The sequence below is a fragment of the Hippoglossus hippoglossus genome, chromosome 9 (genome assembly GCF_009819705.1).
Source record: "Hippoglossus hippoglossus isolate fHipHip1 chromosome 9, fHipHip1.pri, whole genome shotgun sequence".
Classification (NCBI taxonomy): Eukaryota; Metazoa; Chordata; class Actinopteri; order Pleuronectiformes; family Pleuronectidae; genus Hippoglossus; species Hippoglossus hippoglossus.
The window spans coordinates 4,222,548-4,249,455 of record NC_047159.1 but is presented as its reverse complement, the minus strand read 5'-3'; the positions used below and the strand labels follow the sequence as shown (position 1 = coordinate 4,249,455).

The following is a 26,908-nucleotide window of genomic DNA, read 5'->3' as shown; positions in this document are numbered from 1 at the left end:
TGACAAAGAGAATAAAGAGCAGTTTTATTTGAAGGTGTGGGCCCACGTTAAATTCTAAATAAATAAATACACTTACCCTCTAGTAAATCTGATGCGGAGCCCAGGCAGTACTCCATCACCAGCTGAAACCGAACACAGCTACAGCTCAATAACCGATCATTCACACTCAATCATAAAAGAGCTTTACGTCATGTTTGTGAAAAGTTATGAGGTGGTTCTGCAAACTGATCACAAGTTCTTATTAACGAAACACAGTCAGTGGGACACAAGGAGAAATGATATGAGAAATATGAAAAGAAACAGACAAATATAAGAAGAGGATAAATAAGACGTGAACTAGAAGACAGATCCACTAACCCAGGCAGTGTTGTCTTTCAAGTAGCAGCCTTTGTACTCGATGGTGTTTGGGTGTCGCAACTGTCCCAAAAACTTGACCTCCTTAATGATGTCCTGCCACTTCTGCCAAAAGCAAAAAGCAGACGCACAGGTGGATAAACACAACAGGTACAACCACACAACAGCACAAGTGCACAACGCTGTGAGAGCAACGGCACAGCATCAATTTAGCAACCACTCGCACACAGGTGCTGTGGTTTTCATTCATCTCTTACCTTGGGAAGATAAGACTTAAATAACACTGCAACCACACTGAGACTAAACAGAGGAATAAAATACATTAAATTTAAACTAGTGTCTTGCTCCTGAAACTTTTCGATGGCAGACGTTTGTTCCAACGTTTTCGTCTGGGGGTGATGAATTATTTTCATTTGTTGTTGATGTTTATTGTCATTGTGTGTGTGGTGTGTGTGTGGTGTGTGTTTTCTTACTTCGGTAGTCTGCTTGCCATTATAGGACATCTTTTTGATGGCCACCACCTCGTTGGAGTAAGAGTTACGAGCCTGAAAAGGTTGAAAACGAAAGAGGTCAGATTCTGGTAAAGTCTTAAAAGTCTAAAATCGTACACAAAAGCAGACGCTCGTACATTAACCCTCCCACAATGTACCACAGGACTTTTTTCCCCTGGTCATAAAGCTCTATATCAATATTAATCAATATCAAACAACTCATTATAAAGAGGTAACACACTGCATTAAAGTAATTTCACTGTTGTACACAAAGATCCTGATGACTGATCGAGCAGCTAGTGATTTTTGTTTAAACTTTGCGTTATGAATCCAGTGCAGTTTTCAGTCTAAAATTAATAGAAATTCCCTTCAGGTGTTCTTGAGATATCGTGTTCACAAGAATGTAACAGACAGACGGACGGACAACCGGACACTAAAGCCTCAGTCTGGCCACTGGCTGTCGCCGGCACAAAGAGCTAGAGAAATGAAGATGTAATGTATATACACACTATCATGAGAGAGTACAGAGAGAAACAGCATTCTGTGAATTGGAAATAAATGACTTTTCACCAGACACTACCTCATGAAGTACTTCAGAGGTTACTCAGAGGTTAACTTGCAAAACATCATAATGCACAAAGCAATACATTTCCATGTGAGTGACACGATGGTAACAGCAATTTGAATTTAAACACATTTCCACCTGATCAAAGCGCTCAACAATGCGATTAGGCGGACGCCTGCAGCTGCTCGCTGCTGCAAGTGTTCACATGTGCCCCTGTTAAACCCGTGGCGTTAAACCCGTGGCGTTAACCTTCGAGTCGTTTGACCTCAGGGACGACTATGCTGCAGCTCAGCCTCAGCGCTCATCTCTGCCTTATCTCACTTACAAATAAATGGGAATTTCATGTCGAGATTCAAATGGAATTAGATTAACAGCAGGCAACTCTATTCCCGTCTGAGTTTTTTTTCAGATTCATTTGATCCGTATTATTGCCTGTCAGTTCATGCATAATAGTCATTCCCTCTGGTGTAGTGTATAGATAGGTGGCAGTAGAGAAAAGAAAGAAAAATCATGCAATGCTGAAATATTGAAATACATTCAGGGTAATTGTCAATGCAGAAGAAAGGGGGTGAATTCGTTCTACATAGAGCAGCGTGTGTTCAAAGCTCTGGGTGATGGGCCTGCATACTCAACACAGGGAATTCCCCTTGTTCACTTCCATAATGGAGTTCCTCCTTAGTCCTCCCACGCATTAACTATGAATGAACGTACAATTGCACTTATCTGAATATGCATGCAAGTGCAGGAATAATCTGGAGAATATTCATGAATTTACAGCGGAAGTCACTGCACCATTCTGTCATTTGCTTGAATTGCCAGATCACAACATACATTATCCCAAGGTACTTCACGTAATAATGTTGTGCATTTAAACTGTATCCATCTTACAGAAAATCAGTGCTGCAGTCATTTACTTCTTAAAAGTTAAGACTGGAGCTTGAGAAAAATTGATTTTTGGGAGCTGATGCCGATATTAGGGAGTAAAAAATTGTCTGAGACAGGTACATCGACAAAAATTGGTGGATTCGTAAGGTTGATATTTTACAGTTCAACCATACACCTTATTACAAATAACTAAATAAAGACAAAACTGAAATATAACCAAATATATATATATAGAGCTTGAATTAAGAAAATATAAGAAATATTTTCGAAATGCACATATTTGCTGCTTTGTGTATTCTGTAAAATTAAAGTCTTCATGGCCCTGTGACGGTTTGGCAACGTGTACCCTGCCTCTCGCCCAATGTCACCTGGGTTTTGCCCCCCCCCCACCACCACCACCACCGTGAACCTGACACAGATTCCAATATTTCTGGTATCACGAGGCACCCCAGTAGATCAGTGGTTCGTAATATCGTCTCAGTGCAACAGGGTTTGAAGAAGTTTTAATTTTCTTCCAGTGACTCTGTACTGACTCCATTTCTTCAGGTGCTCGGAGGTTTAAAGAAATTCACTTTGATTTGGTTCCTAAAATGTCTGCGTCCTCCCGACTCCCCCTGCTGCTAAAATAAACAGATAAAAAAGAAGTGGACTTCTCATGTCAACATCAATTATTACAGTGTGCTCAAAGCAATGAGTTTAATGAGCAGCAGAGAGGAATTTAAAGACCCTGAGTTTTGCTTTTTGGGCTACAAGCCTGCTGTGTGATGTGAAGACTGCAGACAGAAAAAATTAGGATTTTCTAATAAAGAAAAATAAATTAAAATGCTCTTTTCTTGAAATTTGCAGTTCATATTCTTCAAAGGATGCTACAGTTTGAACATCCATACAAAATAAGGCAAAGAAACTATGATTTTAAGTAAGGTTAGTACAATAATAATAATGTCACACAGCATTTCTTAAGTATTTTTTATATATTTTTTGATGCACTATAACCAATTTGTTGGCAGTGCAGCCATTTTGGTATTTAAACTTTTTCGGAAATTTGTCGTCTTTATCTGGAATTTTCAAAAAGCCCTGTGAAACATTTTCACTAAAGCCGCTCGGGCTAATAGCTTAAGCTAACAGTGTGCCAGTTGTAATGCAAATGCAGAAGTATGTCAGTGAGCACAGCACTGGCAGGATTTAGACACACACTGGAGCCTGTTAGCCAGACGGACATGGGCACCAGGGCGGCTAGTGATGTACTGGGGATGTGTGTGTCTGTGTGTCTGTGTGTGTGTGCATGTATGTGTGTGTGTGTGGGAATGACATGGGATAGAAGGGGATAGTAAAGCCCTGGCAGCCGGGCAAATCCTGCCCCACTATCAACGGCTTCTCTGTTTTTCTATACCAAGAGAACATCTGTCTGAGGAGGGAGGGAGGAGACTTATCGCCCCCGGTCCAGCATCTGGAGGGGGGGGGGGGGGGGGGGGGGAGGCAGAAGAGAGGAGAGGAGAAGAAATGAAGAGAGAGCAGAGAGAGGCAGCGTCGCTTTCAACCCTCCTCCACGCAGCTTTAGAATCAAAGGCTTGATGAGTAATTAGTGATGATGAGATTAATAAGAAAGGCTACAGAGAAAGTGCTGAGAGGGAATCTGTCTCCACTTGTATTCAAAGAGCGATAATATCGTGGGCTGCACTAACATGTGTGCAAATCAGTGGATCAATAAAAGAATATGTATCTAGTTAATAAATAAATCAAAGCTCATCATCATGTGGTAAAGGGATTGGAGCGCTATGGTGAGTGGAGGTACGTCCTTCAATGATCCAGCTTCTCTTTCACATGCTGTCTTTCTGACCTACAAAACTCAAACTGAATCAATTCAAATAAAAGACGATAAATTCTTATTGATCACTCCCACAGAGCAAAAATGCAAAATGCTAAAACTTTTCAAACACACGTGCACTGAAGTCTGGACATTCCAGGAGCCAGACATATTCCTGCCTGTTCCAGAGGGAAAAATGCGGAAAATGTCCGACTGAGACCGTGTGAAAATGCAGCAGGAAGATTTGCTGAATTTGCAAGCAAGTGGTTGTGTTGATGTGGTTTCTAACACACAATGGACGCAAAAATTGTTGTGTCCTGCCTCCTGTATAGTCTACCGAGGAAACAACCCTGAATGTTACACACATTTTCCAGAACCACGGCACTTACAAAGTAGACGGCACCGAAGCTGCCATGTCCGATCTCGTGCAGGTCACAGAAGACATCTTCGGGGTCATCTTTGAAGAAGAGGTCGGCCAGCTCGGGGTCCTTCGGCACACCTTTCCGTGTGGACGACGGCATTATGGGCTGGACATGGGCTAAGCGCCGGGGACCACGCTCACATAAACACTGCTGCTGCTGCTCTTGCTGCTACCGCCGCCAGATGTCCACGATGGGCCCGGCATTGGCCAGCTAGACCTGGGAAACAGAAAAGAGACAAAAACATTGAGCTGACATTATTGTTGTGCACTGCACTGGACAAGATTATCACATTTCACTCAGGTTAAAATATGCAGATCGTCTGCAGAAAATATCACTTCCTGTGTGCGAGACAGTTTTTATCAAGCCCTAGAAAGGAAACGTAAAAACAGGCTGTGGTGAAAGTAACTATGAATATAATCAGTGTTAAATTAATTGTTATGTAGTTAAACCATAGATTGTAAAATAACTTCCTCCAGCGTTCCTGAAACGAAGGTAAAATATCCCTGATACGAATGCTGTCACCTTGCGCCAATGACATCATTTATGAACCAGAGTCGGCGCAGCAGCGATCAGGGGATGGAGCTGCAGTAACGAGGTCATGCTCACACACGTGTTCGACCAATCATAGTCTCAGCTGTCACTTCTGATGTTTCACCCCATTTTATAGCATCAAGTAACTAATTAAAACCAAACTTATCAGAAACATAAACACTTTGAATGAACATCAGTGTGATAAGAATGTGTACTTTGACTTTTCAGTTTGGTCCATGTCCCAGCTACTAACATGGAGGAGACAGTTTATGACCTATACTGCCACCAGGGGTAGATCAACATTATTTGGCTTCCCTTTTGAGGAGCTGTCATCTTGTCCATCTATATTTACAGTCTGTGAGGTAAACTAATAATACGTACGGCGAAGTATTACACTGACGCACAAATAACTTTGGTTGGTCAACGACAGCTGGGAACATCCAGACATGGTCACATAGTGTCTTCGGACTCTATCCACATTGGTGTGTGTGTGTCCATGGCTTTTTGTGGGTGTTTGCATTTGTGCGTCTCATGAACAGCTGACAGGTGATAAGACGAGGAAGGAGACAGTCCAACGATGACGCTGGCTGACTCGTCCTGCTGCCCCTCCGAGTCACAGTCACACTTGCTCATGTAAACATGTGCACACACAGAACACGTGACAGCTGAAGCTGAGTCACTGATGCACCATCTCTACACATGCATGCACACAGTGGAGCAGTAGCCCTTGTGCGTGCAGACACACACATTTACTGCTGACGGTTTTGTATCACAGGGCTACAGCCAGGCTGTGAAGCGTGTAGGCATCCCGGACAACCTGCTCCAGTTAGCTTCGCTGCACACACACGCACACAGTCAAACACACACACACACGCACACAGTCAAACACACACACACACGCACACAGTCAAACACACACACACACGCACACAGTCAAACACACACACACACGCACACAGTCAAACACACACACACACACACACACACACACACACACACACACACACACACACACACACACACACACACACACACACACACACACACACACACACACACACACACACACACACACACACACACACACACTTCCATGTCTTTCTCTCTCTTGTGCACATCAGACAGATGCAGCAAGCAAATCTGGCTCCAAAGGCCAGCCCCACACAGAGCGAGCTGACATACAGGCAAAGGCAGCAAGACACACAAGCATCCAGGCCAAGACACTAAGCATCAGCATCATCCTAATCCCCCTGCTCTTAAAGGGATCCAAGCCATCACACCCACTCCAAAAATATCAGTCTTAAAGGCAAAGTCCTGTGCCCTCTCTCCCATGGCACCAGATGTACAGAGAGAGCAGCCTCAAGGCCTCGGGGGCATGACTTTAGGTACAGGACGGGGATCTAAGGCTGCAATGGTTCGCTGGACAACGACATCAAATGAGGACATCCTAACAGCCTGGGTTATGTTTGGTAAAATCCAATCGAATACAGCAAACTTTAGAGACGCACAACACCCACAGTGACCTCGAGGATCATCATCATCACACAAAAACAGGGCTGAAAGCAGCTCAGAGCCGTTCTGCCAGCACTCTGTGTGTTCACTGTGTAGAGATGAGTCATCGTTTGGGTTTTAATTTTGTAAAATAACATTGAGCATTCAAGTTGTGACTGTAGAATTACATCATTTGATTTTTTTTCTTTTCATGTTAACGAAGTGAGAGGATAGACTGTTTATAAAGAGGTAAGACGCGTCTCCACTTCCTCCCACTGTCCAGAAATAAAGCAAAAAGGTCCCGGATATGAACGCTGCCATCTTCCTTGATGATGTATGTGTTGGCTGAGAAAACCTGATTGAGGAGACACACACGCTGGCTCTTGTTATCCTCTGTATATTGAAACGTCTCCTGAAGCCGTGTGTCCGACCTGCCACCATCTACAGCTGTTTAACATCTCAGCGTTTGCCGTAGCAGCCGGTTGTGCAGTCGCCTGACAAAAGTCGATTTCATGCCACTGAGATTTGATTTCCCTCCTAACAATGATCCCGAGAACAACCGCAGCTCGTCACTAACCGATCTGCAAGGATTCAGTTTGCCTGCTTACATAACGTGGGAGATGACATTTGCGGGCGTACACATTTATAGCGTGAAAACATAATCTGAGACCTGCATGACAGAGGTGTGACGAATTATCCCTGAGCTGCAGAGTACAGTAACATGACTGCATGTAAACAGCCTGTAGATCTATTCATATACCATTAATGGTCACTGACAGTTCGGCGAAAAACCCATAAATTAAACTGCCATAATCTATCAGGCTTCATGCTCGTCCGGATGCCTCATGCGATGCTTATCTGATGATATCTGCTTGCTCATCTGATCAATGGGCTCTAAATATACAAAACACACATTGATTTGGTGAAAGCATATTTATATATTTACAAAATCTACTTAATGTAGATTTTTATTATTGTTTACACTTGTCTTTTGCACCTTTATCCACAATATGAACTTTGTATGTCCGTGTGTTGCATCAGCTCTGTGTCTAATCGTGCTCGAGATAAATCCTGACACAACCGCTCAACTCAACCCCCAACATGACTTTGCTGCTTTCAACAACTCAAATAAGATAAGAAATAATATGGGCGAAAGAAGATTGGAGGGGGGGGAGAGAGAGAGAGAGAGAGAGAGAGAGAGAGAGAGAGAGAGAGAGAGAGAGAGAGAGAGAGAGAGAGACACTGACAGATGGATAAAAAGGGAAACTGAACTACTAAGAGTAAAGAAGCAGCTTTACCCCATGTGACAGAGCTTTGAAAGCAGATCTAAACCAAGAGGATGAAGAGTCGGTGGACGGGTAAAAGAGAGATAAAAAATGGAGCAAATGAACACTGAAGTCATGTGATCGCTCGAGAGACTACACACCTCCCTCTCCCTCTCACTCTCTCTCACTCTTCCTCCTCCTCCTCCTCTCTTAAGATGTGTGAAGTGATGCAATGTGGCAACAACAGGTTGTAACACGGGGGGCTTGATAAAGCTGTTACTAGTCCGGCAAAGGCTCGGTGTTTGGACAGTAAGTGTGTGTGTGTGTGTGTGTGTGTGTGTGTGTGTGTGTGTGTGTGGTTACTGGGGATCTATGAATGGTATTGTGCTGAGAGAGCTGATTAGGCAAATGGCTTAGACAGATTAAGCGCTTTGTGTGTGTGTGTGTGTGTGTTTGAGAGCGAGAATTATCTGCGACATGAGTACTACTGCACACCGCTGCAGGACACAGTACTTACATGTACGTGTGCCTCGCATGCGTGCACTTGTGTTTGAGTAGGAGTGTGCGCGTGTGTTTGTCACTGTGGGGGTGCACAATAAACTCATTTGCCATATACAATAAATAATTTATCATAAAAACTAATTATATGTATATGAGATTATAAGGTTTATGCTAATCTTGCCTAAACACGCGCACATGATTGTACTACAACTTAGTAATGACAGTCATTGACATAATACCCATAATAACCCTCACCCAACCTAAACCTAGTTCTAACCTCAAGTCTTAACCCGCAAACATCCCATTGAAAAAGTGAGGACCAGTCAAAATGTCCTCACTTTCCCAAAATGTCCTCAATCTGTAGGGTCTATGCTTAAAATGGTCCTCACAAAGATATAAGTACAGCAACACACACAGACACACACACACCACCAAAGTTTGACATGGATACACAAGAAACACACAAGCACAAACACGCAAACAAACACAAACACTGCTCCTGCCTCCAGGCCCCATGTCGGCGTAGCCATGACTAATTGATGCACCAACATGTTGTTGTAGAACTGAGTCCATCATCCGGCTGCTGGATCTGGTTCTACTGTGCCGCTACAGTCACATTTAAATGGGACACCACACGTTCTGCTCTTTTGCTAATTATACACCAGAATAATTTATAGGGGAGATCCCATCAGACAGAGCCAGAGTCTGACGGTGGACTGTGAAAAAGTTTAGGTTAGTAACACCTGAATACACGGTTAAATATTTAAAAACGCTTCGTGACGGGTTGAAAATAAAAGCCGGTCCAAATTCACGTCAAAAATATTGTGAAGACTTGTGGAGAAAAAGAAAAGTTGGCTTTCAAATAACACAGGGATGATTGGATTTCTATTATTCTTTTCTAGTGCAAGGTCACAAAAATGTACAGGGATGATAGACAGGAAGTAATGGAAATTAATAGAATATAATACTGATATATTTTCATTTTATTTATCCTTTACAAAGTGACCAGTTCTTCCTCCATTTTATTCTATATTCATTCCTTCAGTGTTTTCTCTTTCATCTTTCACGCAATTTCTCTTTGCGGCTGCCCACTCTTCTCAATTTCTTTAAAAAACAAAGAAAACATCATTATTCTCTTTCATTTTTACACAGTCTCCTGGGTTTATTATCAATAATCTCTAACGAGGGTGCAAGTGAAGTACGTTTCTGATGTTCTGTGTTTCTTCGTCATGTCTGTGAACGTGCAGTATGTGCTTGCGTCGTATTTGCACATGCACAGGGGGTGTGTGAAAATAAATTTGCAGTATTACACTGGTGGGAGCGCACAAGTGTCCATATGTGTGTGTGTGTGTGTGCGTGCGTGCATGTGTAGCCTGTGGGTTTAGCGGCTTACTGGCCCCCCTCCCGGCTTTAGCAGGAGCAGGATTTAGACAGACTGTGGGAATTCTTACTGGGATTCAAATCACCAGGTCTAATCAGAAACGGAAAAAAAAGAACTTGCAAATCTGCTAAATTGTGCGTTGAGACATTGAGTGTGTGTATGTGCATGTGAGACGCAAGGAATAAGAATTACGTAATAATCTCATTCCCTAAACTACCATTATAACATTACGCAGAGCGGACTAAAGGCTTTAGAGTTGAGTGTGTTTTTGTGTGAAAGGTGCACATGTGCATGTATGACTGAGCAGCCTGGATCACAAACTCACTCAGAGAAAAAAATTAAATAAAACGTAGATCCCTGCACTTCAGTAATTGCGTCTAATAAAAACTTAAAGAGTGAGCAGATAGAGCCTCACATCTCACCACATTGCGAGGTCTCCGGAGAGCACTGTGCTGCGTATGTGTGACGTGTGCATGCGTGTGTGTGCATGCAAGTGTGCGTGTGTGTGCGTGCATGCCTCCTGCACGACATTAAATGGGTCAGCCTTGTTATGAATAATATAGAGGCCCATTTAAATGCACAATGCCGGGTTGCATTGTGATGATGACTAGAGTTTCTTATCAATGAAAAATATGAGAATGGCGATTCCTCTTGTGAAGTGCATGTTCCATGGTGAGTCAATAGATCTCTAGATCTCCGCTGCCCTAGAAAGACCTCATCGAGGCTAAGAAGTAAAAATACATGGATGGGTTGAATTTCATGTACCAGTCTAGACGTCACTCTGCCCTCTGCCGGGATGTTCACTTTTTTCTGTAAGTGAGGGAAAGTTCAGACATATGAAATCAGCCCTCGTCTTTCCTCGAGTCTATAATCTAAATTTTGCCCTCTACCTCACCCGATCACCTCAAGTTTGTCTCCCACTCAGGGTGTGACTCGTGGCACAGGAAGTACATTCTGACACACCCGCCTGAGTTTCTGCTGAATCTAATGATCATTGTTGGCTCTCTGTGCCACGATGACATGTTGACAGATGGATTTATTGTAAATTATTGCCCAAGGACACGCAAGACTCCAAACCACAGAAACAAAACCTCAGTCACTACAGCTTCAAGAAAACTTAAGGCTATCATCATCCAACCATTTTCCACTGAAATATAGCAGTGTAGCAAAAAGTTCAAGTGAGACTTTGCGAGTTAGTAAGAAATGATGGTGATGACGACTCTTTCTTCAGAGGCAGATTATCACAAACCTCCTCCAACCATAACAACGTGAAGGACTCATGGAAGGGCAGCATGGCTACGTCGTTTTAAAAAGACACATCACTTTTCATATGTAAAAGCAGCATCAATTTGTCTTAGGAGTGATGCATTCAAATCTAGTCCAACAAGTTACTGTCAACCATACAACTAGTCTGAGTTACTTCCTGTTTAAAGGTTTCTTTTGTTCATGCTGCCAACAAGCAACTTCAATTATCAATCAACAATTACGCTGCAGCAGAACCCATCCACAGGAATCCACGCAAACACACAAACAACTTGGAAAAAGTTTTGGTACAGGCAGAGAGAAACTTTGCCTCCTACCAGACTCAGCTTTAATCTGGTGTGACAGAGGGCTGGTTAGCTGTTATGTACATCAGTGAGCCGTCAGGGCAGCAAGCTCTCATTAGGAGGCAAACAAGACCCAGTTTACAGTCGACTGATGCCTCCGCTGGCTGTCTGGCTGCTACACGAAGGGGATTTTCACACACACAGACAAAGAGCGAGACACAACGACCTGCAGGGTGACCTCGATGAAACAAGTCAATAGATCACCTCTACAGCCTATTTGCATGATGGCAGCTATAATAAGATTGAAGAGATTAGAGTTTTCATTTTTAACAACATGATGATAAAAGAAAACAAATGCAAACACATGACGAGGTGTCCTGACATGACCAAAGAGTGAAACCTACCTGTAGGAAATGTGTAAAGGGTGCGTGTCAAGCTGGCCTCCTTCTTTCTCCTTTATTCTCTCCTCAGTTTAAATCCAGAGTTGACTTTTTGTGGACTTCCCTCATGACTGGAATAATACTGCACCTGAGATAAGAGAGAGGAAGAAACAAACGTAGGGTTAGATGGTTGGATTAAGATTTAATTCCTTCATTTAAGAGGTTAAATAGATTAAAAAATGAGGGCTAAAATGTTAAAAGGAATTAGTTGATGAATGGAATAATAATCTGCAGCTATTTTGATAATGGATTAACAATTTTTACAGTTTTTTAAGCAAAGTGGCTGCAGAGAGAAACAAATGGTTTCTTTAATGATTGTTGGAATATTCAAACTACCAATATATTTGTCAGTGATTCCCGCAGATGTTGTTATCAAACAGTTATGACAAAGAAATCGAATTAAGTCTGATATTTTACAGTTTGACCATAAACTTTATTATAAATAACTATAAAGAAAAAGAAAAGACAAATGCGACCAAATATATAGAACTTGAATTAAGAAAATAAACACTCATAATACACATCTTTCTGCATTGTTTATTCTATTAAATAAAAGTTTTCATAATGAGAAACATAATCGCAGATACCAATAAGTCTGTGAAAGGCTGATTTATCGATCAGACTCTATAAGCCATCCTGATGTTGGCTGATTTTCTACATCTGCTTGTAATCTTCAGGGTCACGGTGAGCGCAGCATCTTTCCCAGAATGCATTAGGCCGACAGTATCTCAAACTAAATGTCTTGACATTTTAAAGAAGGAAAGTGTCTCCTGTTTCAGGCTGAACACCTCCTCTTTCTCCCTCTTTCAAATTAATGAGTTCAAGGACGCTACACACGACGCTCTGGACAAACAGAAGCTCTCACACACACCCACAAGCAAGCACAAACACAATATTTTCCTTTCTCCCACACACACACACACACACACACACACACACACACACAAACACACATCCACACACTATACACATCGGATCAGAGCGAGTGGTTCTGACAGCGGAGTGCTGCCAGCTACTGGACTGTGTTTCGTTGTGACAAGCAGGTGGTGCAGCATCCACAGCGTTGCCACTGAACACAACCTTGCCCTCTCACTGTACACATTGGGATTTACAAGGCCAGCGCACAATAAAACCAACTGTAGTCTATAAGCAGCCCGACAATCAGGAAGTGCACAAGGTCTATTATTCAGTACATACATGACGGCTTGATTCCAGTGTGGAAACAAACGACTTCTTCTTCTTTCTTCTTCTTCTCTACATCTCCCATTTTATCCTTTTTTCATTTTGTCTACCCTGTGCTTCACCACCCTAAACCTACTCCTCTCTCTTTTTGATCGTGTCAAGCGGCAGATTGGTTGCTCAGAGGAACCACTTTCAATAATAAAAGAAGAGGAGCGGATGGAGGGATGAGAGAAGAGGGATAAAAATGTATTGTGCCCCTTCTGAGTGTCCCTGAATGATTTATAACACAAACTGACGCTTGCAAGGAGCCTCTGGGAAAGTTGTGGCTGCACTTCTCCTCCTCCTCCTCCTCCTCCTCCTCCTCCTCCTCCTCCTCCTCCTCCTCCTCCTCCTCCGTGCTCACTCCACCCTGCCTGGCATTTGTGACCAACCAACAGAAAGACATAAATAGATGGAGAGGAAGAGTGAGAAAACAGTGCCAGAGTGAGACACTGTGCTTGTGTCTTTCACTCAAGTCCATCTTCAAGAGGCTGAACGTGTACGAATGTCCGGGCTGAAACTGGATTATTTTCATCCTCAAATAATCGGACAAAGGTTTTCTTGAGTCACTGATACATTTTTGAGTTCATGAAATATCAGAAAATATTAAAGAGGACCGAGTACAAGTTTCCTTATCCCAAGATGACACCTTCAAATGTCGTATTTGTTTACAATCTGACGATATAATAGAATCACTAATCTCAAGTGAATCTTGAAGATCATAACAAGCATTTGTATCCGGTCTACCAACAGCATAATGCATAAACCCTTGTCTCCTCCATGTTAGTGGATGGGTCGTCAACCAAACTAATACGTTAAAGAAATATTTCTAAAGATGGTTTCTGTCATTTGAGGTAATTCCTATCACACCGATTAGTGTTTCTGCTATGTTGGGTTATAAGTAGTTATTCGATGCTATAAAAAGGGGAGGAAATGTCACAATGAACAGGTGAGACTGACTCGCGTTTGGTTGATACTGCAGCTCGATCTGACGCTGCCTCAAAACAACGTCATTGGCAGGAGATGGTAGCATTGATATTTTGGCTTTGTTTGTAGACAGGGGTAGGAAGTGGGGATGCGTCATCCATGTTTTGTTTTTTACAGTCCATGGCCCAAATATACAACTAGTCATAATACTCAAATCAGTTTTTATTATAACTTTGAGCCCTGGTTTCTGTGAATTCAATCAACAATAAAGAGACGCGAGTGTGAACAAATTCAACACGATTCCCAGAGAGGCCGACGATGACTGCGGTGGGTTTTTGGACGAGTCATGCTGAAGGTGCTTTAAAATCACATTTCCCATTGTAAAGTGTACAGCTTTAAATAAAGCTGAGAAAAACCAAATATGAGGCGATTTCCGCAATGTACAAAAATGATCCCAGGATGAAAATAAACTAATCCAGTGAGATAGAAAGAAACTCAACATTATGTCCTGATTATCCTGCCAGGGCGGCATGGTGTGGATTTTTATAGCAGTGACTCATTTTCACAGAGTGAAGAATACACACACACACACACAAACACACAATGTTCTAAAGCAGGATTTGGAAACTTCGGGGCAGCTCTCCCCTCAGAAGCTTAGTGAAACTATTGAGACATGCATGCATGCATGCACACACACACACACACACACACACACACACACACACACACACACACACACACACACACACACACACACACACCAGACTGTTACCTTCTCAGATTAGCTTTAAGGATAATGCCAACATAAATGCGGGTGTTGGTGGATTGAGGGACAAATTCGAGACAACTCTGAATGTGTAGTTTATTTGAAGCCATTTCCTCTTGTTGCCTTAAAGCAAACAACAACCCCAAAACCTCACAGCCGCTGCTCAACCTGTGCAGAGGATGTTTTAAAACTTGAATTTGGCTCCAATGACCTTTTACGAACCGCTCCTGTCTCGCTAGAGCACTCTGATCAGAAATGACCTCGTGGGCCTTTAAGTCCTCATCGGAGCAGTAGATCTGAACCTTCACGAAAACGACTGCCCGTAAACAAGTCATCCAACTTGTCAGCAGAGACACAGTGAAGTTGAGCAGCTGTAACACATTCACTTCCATTCAATTCAATCTCACAAAAACTGAAGTGAAAAAACAATCAACAACCAGGAATGGCCGTCTCTTCCGGTTTATGTTAAGATACAGCAATCATTGATTTAGCTTAATATTTAATTCACAGACATGAGACAACAAACTCTTTCTCTCTTTTTTAAGACTTGTCGGGAAGCTGGCCACAGACTGTAACTGTGCCATAATACACAACCAGTAGTGCAGCAGCCAGTTCCACTGGGTGGCTGGTGTATCACTGTGGCTATTTTGTAATACAGAAAAGGTTTTTGTCAGTCCACAGTTGTGAGAGGAAGATAATGAGTCATAATGTTTTAAGGTTCATTGATTTCTGCGACATGACCGTCACCAAAACCATTTTTAACTGTTAAAAAAAACGTTCAACCTTTGAGCCGTGTTTCAATTACTGTCAAAACTGCATCAACCCTCCCTTCTACAGACATGTCCATTAGAGTAGACTAGCTCTCAATAGTGCCAGGCCAAATCATTCACACTTCTGGCAAAGCAAACGACAGCAGCTCCACTTTTTGCCCCGAAGCTTTAGGTCAACATCAATCTTAATCTCCATATTGATGCAGAAAAGCCACTTGCGATGATGCCGATTTACAAGGTATTAATATAAATGGGAAGAGCACACGCACAACCACGGCACATGAAAGCCTTCACACGTGAGAACATTTTTCACACCATTTTCCCCTCTTCACATGTCCATGTACAAGATAACGTGGCAGCTATGCAATATTAAGTTATCCCAAGGCATTGGTGGGGTGTCTGGGGGGAACCAGGGGATGTGGGAGGAAGAAAAACTCTGAATTATGGAGTGTTGAAATGTGGAATGGTATGGCAGAGTCATCATATAAACTCCTAACACCATGATAGTTTTATGACTCATACAAACACATATCAACATACATGCATATTAGTGTTGGGAAGCCAACTTGCTTTAGATCTCATTACCTTGGAGCTTCAGACGGAGCCAAAGAAGTTGCCGTCTCCATTAGTGAAACCAACTTCATCACCATCTTTAGGCGATTCATTAATTTTTTAGATTAATTTGTTGAAGATTACTGTGCTTTACACGTTTATAACACATAACCTATCATTACCAAAGTTCCTTACTAACATGCTTGGTATGTTCAAACAGTAAGTACGATTTTTTAGTAAACCTGAAATCTTAAAGGAAACCAATAGCATAAGAAATGCATACTATTTATTGGAAAACTTTACAGTGTGCACTACAGATGAAGAAAAGTACCAAAAAATGTACTGTTTTCTACTGGTACCACATTCTAGCTACTGGTACTATAATGGTTTGACTGTGAATGCGACATTTTGCAAAACAATTACATTTGACCCAACTAAGTAGTGGAGGATTATTCCTTGAAACAAGTAAAATCCAAACACATTACAACCTGTTCCCTTTGAGAGTCTGCAAGGCTGCAGTGACGTGGCTTTAACACACACACACACACACACACACACACACACACACACACACACACACACACACACACACACACACACACACACACACACACACACACACACACACACACACACACACACACACACACGGCAAGATAATGTCACCCTATACTCAAAAGTCATTCCTTTACATAGCCCGCGATGGGAAAGCTGCATTTATCTCAGTTCCCGAAGAATCTCCTCAGAGAAAGCAGACAAATATAATCACAACCTCTCCGAGCGTCAACATGGATCTTTTTGAAACACTTCTGTCAAGGACCCAAGGGTTCAGAGAAGATTGACAACCTGCGACCACCGGACAACACCTTGTAATTATTTTCAGATGCCTTGAAAGACTTTCTCTCCCTAAAGCCACGAGAGTATTTTCTCCCAATATGGAGGTTTGTAAAAAAAAAAAAAAGAAAACACACTGCCGAAACCTCCGCAGATACAAAGCTAAGCCTGAGATCACTGCCTCTGTATTGAGGGCAAGCAGTGGACAAACATGTGCAATATCTCAAAGAGATGTCAGCTAGAGTATTACCACTCTGGATAAATCTGTACAGGTATGAACCTGTAATAAAAGATACAGATTTCCACATGAAGACACAGAGATATGCACAACACAGAAAACAGCCCTCATTCACTGTGAAAGCCTTTATGGAGCAATCCCATGAATCCAGAGGGGTCGGGTGTGTGTGTGTGTGTGTGTGTGTGTGTGTGTGTGTGTGTGTGTGTGTGTGTGTGTGTGTGTGTCCCTCCGGAGCAAAGCCTGGAGTGTTCTCTATTAAAACCATTCATCCTCTCTGGCAACTATCTGTGTTCGCGCCTTTTCAGCTTTTTTTCAGCCTGGTCAATAGTGTGTGTGGTCGACTATCTTGCTTTTGCCAAACCTTCACACACACACACAAAATCAATCTCCTCACTTGTCTTTTTCCAAACCCCTCCTCCTCAAATACACACACACACACACACACACACACACACACACACACACACACACACACACACACACACACACACACACACACACACACACACACACACACACACACACACACACACACACACACACACACACACACACACACACACACACACAGGATGAGACAAGCAAACACGCTAAGTGCAGTGTCACAGAGCGTCGTCACTGGCCTGTTAAATTATTCAACAGCCCCTCACACACAATTTTGCACATCAGAGAAAGTGAGGGAGGAGGAGCAGGGGAGTGTTCGGGCACCACCAGCGGGATAGAGTGTTATAAAGATCAACAGACACACACACAGACACACACACACACACACACATAGAGAACAGGCCTAGAGAGAGCAGCACCTCTAACTATGGAAGCCACAACTTAAACAAACCAGCGAATCTGATCCCGTTTCATGTTTTGAAGTGAGAATATTTCACAACCTTGTACTCGACGTACCCTCTAATCCACTGTAACCACAGATTTACAATGAACAGTGGTAGTTTTAGCTTTTCCACTGTTGTTTCTTCAAGGGGCTCCATGGACCTGCCGAGGTGCTGCCCAAGAATAGCCACAGATACACATCTCACATTCTTATTTTTAGATTTCTTTTTTAAAAAGCTACTGTTTGTTTTTCCTGTCATTGGTGTGTGGCCTGGCTCAGGTTTAAACCCTTTGAAAAACAAATACATACAGTGAATAACATATCTTTTCTAGTTTAACATTCATCACTAAAAAAATATATAATGACTTCCTTTAATAATTGCCAAATTGCTCACATTTTAGCCAGCTCTGGTTAAACGCTACACTACCGGAAATCCCTAACAGAAATATGCACTAACAGAAATAGTGTGACCACCCTCTTTAACAAAACACTGTGTTCTACAATACTTCACATTATAGCACTGATGAATGTTGCATAGATGCCTTATTCAAAACAGATTTTAAAGTGAAAACATGAGAAGGATGGGACACACCCGATCAACCACCAGGACAAACGGCTATAAAGACGAGAGTAAAATACCTGAACGTTGATTGCAAACACACCTTTGGTGCACATTCATTTTTATTGCCTGGTTTTACAGTCATAGAGGATGAAGACAGTGTGTGTGTCTGTTTTTATGTGTTGTGGATTCATGTTGAGTATTAAAGATCTTAGAAAAAAAACAAGAGTACTTTATTGTAAGTTTAAAACTGTAACTTTGATTGTTTAAAAATTGCAAGACCCCTTGTCAGTAAAACTAAAGATTTGATTCCCATTTCCTGAAAAGAAATTCTGAAAGATCAGAGTTTTAAGATCTAAACAAAGCTGTTTTTTAAACTCAATAAACCTGTGATTTTACGTATAATTTAGGAAGTTGTTCTGGTGGTCTGAAAGTCTGAATCTTAACCAAACCCTTGTTTATTTGTTCATTTCAGTTCTTTTTGTGACTTTACTTCACTAAATCACACGTCTAAATGTGGGAGTTTAATGTTTACATAATTTCTTTTCTCTCAGGCAATCATTTTTTTTAAAACTCGCTCTTTTTAAAAACCCTTGTAGGCCCAACAATGAACCAGTTCATTATTTTGAAAGCACGACTCCACCAGCGCCACCTCCTCTAAGCTGACTCACTAAAAAAACACCAACATGCACGCATCTTGGATTTTGTGTCCCAAAAATGTTCAATTAATTAATTCCTTAAATTAGATAGAGAGAGATAAGAGCCGACGCTGGGGTCATTGTGCTGTAAACAAAAATAAGTGATTTCCACAGTGGAATTTTTACGTTAAGGACTCTACCCACGCACCACCCCTGTTCTGGTTATTTTTCTGTTGTCGTGAATGAGTCTGACTCGGACAATCTCCTGCTGTGCTTTCTTCAGATGTGAAAGGCAAAAAGAATTCTCCATGATTAATATCAAATGTTTATTTAATGGCTTGAAATCCCGCAGTGTGAGAGGAACAGTGACGGAATATTGAACAGAAACCAACAAGGAGAGTGAGAAACATCACCGCACCCAGCAACTGACAGCAACTTTCATATCTCACAAGCCCAGAGCACAGTGATATTTATAAGGAACAGCATCTCTGTGGCAGTGGAAGGTCAGAGAATGTATAAAAATTACTGCAGTTCAAATGAACGCAGGTTTTACTTGGCCCCCAGGGCTAAATTATTAAAGAGCGTAATATTGATCTGCTCCAATGTCATCAGCTCCGCTCTCGTGGCCGGAAAAAAAGAAATTAGAATTCCTATTTATTACTGAGACATAAAAGTTATGTGGCACAGTTTACATCACAACTCCATTTCTGATTAAATAGTACACACACACACACACACACACACACACACACACACACACACACACACACACACACACACACACACACACACACACACACACACACACACACACACACACACACACACACACACACACACAGCTCTTAGTGTCAATGTCTGACAAAATTGAACATTCAAATGTGTGATTACACTTAATTGAAGTCGATACTGACAATAATCGCTGCTACAAATGCAACAAGCTCTTGTCATGCGAGGTCGTTAACATGAGTAATCTGTTGAAACATCGAGCCAAAGTCCATCACACACTGCCAGAGGAATGCGGATTGAAACTGCCCAGCTCATAGTTCACCTGTGCCACAGGTATGTCATGTACGCTAGCAGCCTGGAGGCCACACGTGGAGTTTAGTCATTCACGTCAACATGGGTTAATGATTAGGAGTAACATTAGCCAGCTGATTGTTATGGGTCCATTCATAAATTCATTCTGACATGGTGAGAGCTTCAGCTGAGCTGTAATTCAGAAATTCACAGTTTCAGTTTCAAATCACTTAGAACAGCTGCAGATTTAGTGATTGAGGGGCAGCAAAGTTCCAGCTGAAGAGAAAAAGAAAACACATTTGGGGCCATTACAGTTATTGCAGATGCAGTTGTTATCATCAAGATAAAAAAATTGAGGTATAAACACATTCAACTTGAAAAGAACTATAGAACGCATAACTCTGCCAAGGCCCAAAAGTCAATCCTGTAAAAAGGCCGGATCTTTTTCATCCCAATCCATGAATTACGCACTATTAAGAAAGTGGATCCACACCGAAATGTCATGTGTTCTACTCTGATCCAGACTGCATCCTTCCACCAAGTTGTGGAAATCCGTTCAGTTTGTTTTTGTGTAATATCGCCAAACATACTACAACATCCTCGGTGGAGGTGATAACCACCAACCCCTTTGCCTTCAAAACCTTTTCGTACCACATTTATATTGACTATGTTTTTTTCGTTTGGTGGCCCTTCAGGCTAATGAGCTCCCATCAGCAGTACGACAGGGTTGAGTGACTGGAGTCCAGTCAATCACAGGTTTTAACAGGCTGTAATCTGTACAGCATTGGCCCATACACAAGCCACATCTAATTCATAAAGCTGACCCAAGGTCATCGGGTTCGGGCACCAGCTCAGTATCACGCCGCCCACTTTCAGCTGCAACATTAACTCACACTGCGGTGACAAATGATTTAGTCTGCATGAGTCACAGTGTCAATGTCTCTGCTAAAATTTTATAATGACACACCTCCCCATGGTGAATATTTTGAATTAACTAATGACCCAACTAAAAGACATGCACAGTGTGCATAGGTAACAGAAAAATCCATTCGAACAAGGTCAACATTTACACTTCAAACCACTGCTGTTTTATTACGACAAGAATAAAAGCTTGTAAAATAAGACGACACATAATTATACAACTTTCAGACTCCGTTCCCACTGGGACATTTATTCCCCCTGCTTTTGCATGCTTACACCATAACAGCATAACCAAAAATAGAACAGGCACAAGAGCAGAGGAAATTATTCTCTCATCTGGTGTATTGTTTGAATTATTCAATCCAAGTAAAAGGTATTTAAAAAGGACTTACATTTTTAGGCTGATCAGTTTACATAGAATATGACAACCCTGGTTTCATGCTTTGTTCAACAGTGGTATGTGTTGTCCAATATGAACAAACACAGTTCATTAAGGACATTAAGGTGGGTCCTTTTTCTCCAAGTAGGAGGATATGACTAATATCTACATAGGCTTAGATACAGATGCTGGTGGAGAAATAACATTCAAGTGACATGACGTAGTAAAAAACGAGTGATTAGCTTCGCTCCATCTATTAAGACTACAAGCAATATTTTTCAAACAAGACAGACAAAACGTTTCTCCACAAATTAACAGAAAACAATCTAATGTTGGAGGTGCGACAAAACCTGTAAAAACTGAATAAACATAGACATTAGCCAGTGTCCATTACAGTCTTCATTCCCAGCCATTGCCTGTGCGTCATCACTTAGTTTCAGTGTCTGCTGTCACCTTACTATTCATTATTTACACAAAAAAGAAAAATCTTCCACCGAATTAAGCCTCAGTTTGGCATTAATGTGCACGAGGGAGTAAGAAGTGTGGCTAGCAGTAGAGCACCGACCTCCACCAAAGCCGTACGGTCACATTAAACTCCATCAAGCTGCACCAAATTGTACACACTTATAGATATCAGTGAATATATCTCTTAATGTTAAAGAAAGTGAATAAAGAATCCTGTATGAGCCACTTTCTCCAGATTCACGACAAAATTCAATGGCCCACGTCCCATCCTTCCACCAAGTTTCGTGGAAATACACTAGTCCTACTAATCCTACTGTTAATACAACCAACAAACAAACAGGGCGAATACAAACCCTCCTTGCTGGAGTTATAAAAGGGACAATTTTAATACAGAACTAAATTTGAGGGATTTATGCTACGAATGTATGTTGCAGTGGAATACAAATACAGATGTTGATTGACAAAAAGTGGAGAAAGGAGGACAGACAGCAATTAAGAGTAAATGCCAATTAGTTTCGGTCATTGAGGTGCCAAGTTGTTATTGACCCTGGCTGACACATCGGACCACTGCTGGTGCTAAACTGGTGTGAAAGCAAAAAGACAGGTCATTGGATGAGGGCTGGTGTTTTCATCAATGTGGGTAACGCTCACTCACGCTGGCCACATGGAGCCAGGCTCAGCTGGGACTTGGTGACTTGATGGGCCATATTGAATAGGCAATAACCCAGGGCCTGTTTATGACACTATCAATTCCCGGCTGTATTGATTTTCATTGTGGCTGCGAAAATACTCTTTGGTTTGCACACGCATGCACAACACATGACAGCTGTGGTGGAATCACACAAGCACACAAAAAACAACACAACACATCCAGACAATGTTGGTGCACACTAAAGCAACTATGAACAAATATTAAAGCTCATAAATGGCTGGTGTGTCAGAGAGTGTAGCTGTGAAAGTGATCAGGCTGTTTCCCATCAAGGCCAAATGACAGCCAGTACAGATTGAATATGATGATGCACCCACTGAGGTTTGAGCTCTGATATGAAATAGTCTGGCTTTTCAAACACACACATGGAAAGTGCACTTTGCATGTGTGCCTTTGCTGCTGCTTTCACACACGCACTGAACTTTTTTGGAATTTTCCAGAGAGGCTGTATGTGAGAAAGCAAATGTCCGACTTAGTGACGCCTGACATTTTGTGGAATTGTTTGGCCAGCCCCTGAGTAAAATGTCCAAGTGAGCCCACATGAGAAATATAGCAACAAAATGTCCGGAAAATTCACGGCGAGCATGCTGATGACATTTCTAATACGCGATGGATATAAAACAGAAATTGTTTTTAAATCTCAGGATGAAAAAGAGGAGCCATACACGTAGATGACACCGACAAACGTGTCAACTTGAAAAGACGACAAGATTGGAGCCTTTGGTGCTAAGGACAGATGTCGGTGTCGATGTGCTGCAAACAAAAACATGTGATTTGTGTTAGCTTTAGAGGAGACTCATGGTGAGAGAGTGTCCCTCACACCACACTCGGAGCTGAGCTGTGTGTGCATGCAAATGTGTAGTGTGTGTAAAAGGGCAGGGCTTTGAGTAGAGTGAAGCGCTCCTCTAAAGCCAGACAGGATTTTCCAATCAAGAGCAGCAGAAAGATTAATAGCGGCCTGTTGGATGTTCCACAGCAAAGCCAGTGCAACAGAGAATTTGTTACAGTGAGTAGGACATGCAGATGCCACTCGCTCAGGGTTTTTTTTCTCATAATAAAATATTAAAGCGACTCAAACAGAGGTTGTTGAGTTGCATTAGCTGAAGTGTAAGTGATGCTGTCGTACCATGAATGGCAGCTACCACTGTCTTTGCACGTGTGTCCACCTCTCCCAGATCAGGGCTTCCCTCCTTCTGTGATCTGGTGCAAGAGCTAGAGAACTAAGATTAAGACCCATTCGCCTCAAGAAACATTTTAATCTTTTCAACGGCCTGATTTCCCTAATCTGCCAACCAAGTTTGCCAAATTCAGAGCAATACTGACTGGTCTGCGAGCGAAGAACACTGCTCAGTGAATGAATCTGCATGTAAGATGTCTGTGCCGGGTGAAATGAGACGTCCTCTTTGACTTTCTTGAAGGCCGTGTTCTTGGAGGGATGATGTCATGCAGTCATTCGCTAACGCCCCACAGGATGGCGGAAGATGAGGTGATTCACAGTTGTACATTTATGTCCAGGACTCCCACAGCTGTCAGCTTCACATTACACTGAGTAAGAAAGTCCTGCAACCAGTAGTGTATCATAGTGAGTACACATTTCTCTTCCAGGTTTTTTTGTTACTTTGATTCGTGCTTCAAACTATCGCTATTTTACATTCCTCTGGCCTCTACTGTAAAGTCCGAGGAGGAAATGGATGCCACGATTTGATGCTATAAAAACAAAACTGAATCAACCTAAATTAAATTTTCTGGAGGAGTCTGTGGCTTTTAGTTGACCGTGAAGAGAAAGCGGGGTTGGGGGCACTGGGGGGTTTATGTGTCAAACTCTGCAAGTGGTTCCAGACAAAAACCACAAGCTTACTCATTGAACACTAACATGGCACAGTGCCCCTATTGTTCTGACTTCATCAGTGTGATACAGGAGGCGCGTCAAGCCAACACGGAAATGGCTTGGTTCGTCACAGCGCATCAACTGAGAAGTGCCTGTGAAGGTGCTGGGTAATTTGACTCATCTATGTCTCAATGGATGCGACGCAGCAGGAGAAGCCTCAGCATGCTAACCTACAAGCTTCTGTCCCTGCTTTGCCAGAAAAAAAAAAGAGAGAGAACCAACAGCCAAAGTGAAAGATAAAGACAGGGGGAGGGAAATTAAGCAGAGGAAACCCCAAAAAAGGAGACATGCATCTAGGCCACTGAGTCATTTCCCTTGTGTTTTGCCACTTCCTCTTCTTTTTCAAATATACACTGACAGTATAAATTATGTACATCATCACTGGGGTTTACACAGAGTGGGAGAGGGCCCATGGGTTTTAGGCCTTAGGATTTCAGCTTTTTATCCCCTGTAAAGTCTGTCCGCAATTAGTTTGGGAATTAATTCTGGCTCAGATCTTAGCCTCCCCCTTCCTCTTTTAGATCTTCATCCATGGCTCTTTTACACACACAGAAGAAAAAAAAGAGAGGAGTAAAAACGTGTACTATCTGGCCTGCGGAGGACAGATTTTACTCACACAAATGCCTTTAAGTTACCACCTACGTAATAGTTATGTGGCTTAGTACACTAACAAGCTAAATGACATGTTTAATGCCCTTGTTAGAAAGGCTATTTGCAGTATCTGTGTAGAAACAGATTCAGATTAATTGGGCATCAACTGGTGCACTGTAGCCAAAAGCATTGAGTTTTCATAACCACCGGCACTTAAGGATTGATGGGTTTTGTTAAACGATTGCTTGTGAAACTACTCGATAACAACAGACGCGTCCACAGACAAAATAGGTCGGCCCAGGAGAGAGCTGGTTATATCAAATTGCGATTTCCCATCGATATATACTTGCGGTAGCGGACGTTTGCAGACATGTGTGATATCATCTAGTATCCTTTTAAATGAGTTAAGCTTTTAATGGCAAGTAAACTCACTTTCCTGCTTCAGGACAAACAGGGACATAGTTGTAATAGCCAGGTTTTAAGTTTCAATGACATGGTCACTCAAATCAGTTCACCACTCTGCTGCCTGTTTTTTATTTATGCTGCTGAATGTGAATCTCTAACATTCACTGTTGGTCCAGGCTCTCTGTTCCTGGTGGAATCCATTAATTTCTGCAACCTCTCCCACCCTGTCTCTTTGGGGAGGGGGAATGAAAGGGGGGTTGGAGAGTCACTAGTTCCTTCCAGTAAAAAAATTCTCTTTCACTACATCCTGTACTTCAGCTGCGCAGTCTGATCTCACCACAGATCAGACGTCACAACCTTTACAATCCACAAAACCCTGTGTATCAATAATTGATCGAACATATCTTTATACTGCAAACATTTGTCCGAAAAAAAGAAAGGACCATAAATTAATAAACAGGAACCCCTTATTTATAACTCACAGCTCAGTAAATCAGAGTGAGAGCGTGATTGACAGACAGAAGAAAGCTCTTAGAATAGATGGACGTCAGTGTTAGATGCAGTAGTCCAACATGGTGTCCATTATGGCCTTCAATCATGGTTATTATCTTGACTTTGCATCTCTGAGTGTGTGTGTGTGTGTGTGTGTGTGTGTGTGTGTGTGTGTGTGTGTGTGTGTGTGTGTGTTAATTTTCCTACAAGGCTGTTGATTTCCTGATAATCACACTATGTCCATCTAGATTTGATGCTATCAACAGTTCCAAAGCTAATCTAAGAATGACTGCTTCATTAGTGGTGCTCACAAAGAGTACCGACAACAAAATCCGGCCTGTTAATATTGGTGAGAACAGTAATTTGAAACTTGATATATCTAATCAGGCAGTAATATTAGCCTGCTTCCTGCTCTATCACTGTGAATTGATTAAGAATGTACAAAAGGCTTTTTCCTATCCGACATGGACCTTGGATCACACCAAGAAACAACAGCAGGACACGGGTAATGCAAGATGCTGTGAATGAAAACCCAGGAAGGGTGTGCACACATGAGCTTCTTTGATACCTTCATGGACTGATAATTTCACCATTTTCTAATTTGCCCGGCGGGACGACATCATCCCTGCAATTATCCTAGGGTTCGTGGCCTCATGGCTTTCTAACGCTGCACATCTGGTTCATTCGTGTGTATGGCAGAGAACGTGCGTGTATGTGTGTGAGTTAGAGAGAGAGAGGAAATGAGAAGGAATGATGGAAGTAGAGGGGCGGGGTGTTGACTGGCAGAGTGTCCTCCAAGTCACAGCTTAATTGGACAATTGTTCAGTTTAACCTCAGGCTCCCTGGCTTCAGAAAGACATACAAAGCCGATCTAATATGGACTATTAACCGAGAAAAGGGTGGCGGAAGCACTTGGCTTTGGCTCACATTGCATTATTTTTCCCCATGAGATACTCCCATGTTCCCTCATAATCTATGACACATCACTCACATCCAGTCTGGGTTAAAATAGCCGTGTTGTCCAACAGTA

The 26,908-nt window shown here is 42.1% G+C and overlaps 1 protein-coding gene across 4 annotated transcripts in view; it reads right to left on the bottom strand.

Moving 5' to 3' along the window:
- The window catches only part of taok3a (TAO kinase 3a), a 67,936-nt gene that overhangs the window by 31,757 nt on the left and 9,271 nt on the right, over nt 1–26,908 (bottom strand). For all 4 annotated transcript variants that reach the window (XR_004615086.1, XM_034597071.1, XM_034597072.1 and 1 more), the window contains exons 2-6: nt 11,642–11,765; nt 4,489–4,737; nt 828–899; nt 358–459; nt 77–122 (exon numbers count right to left, since the gene is read on the bottom strand). Coding sequence is in view for 3 of the 4 variants with exons in the window: in XM_034597071.1 (XP_034452962.1) it covers nt 77–122; nt 358–459; nt 828–899; nt 4,489–4,620 (352 nt within the window). In the remaining variant the exon portion in view is untranslated. The remainder of the gene's footprint in view (nt 1–76; nt 123–357; nt 460–827; nt 900–4,488; nt 4,738–11,641; nt 11,766–26,908) is intronic.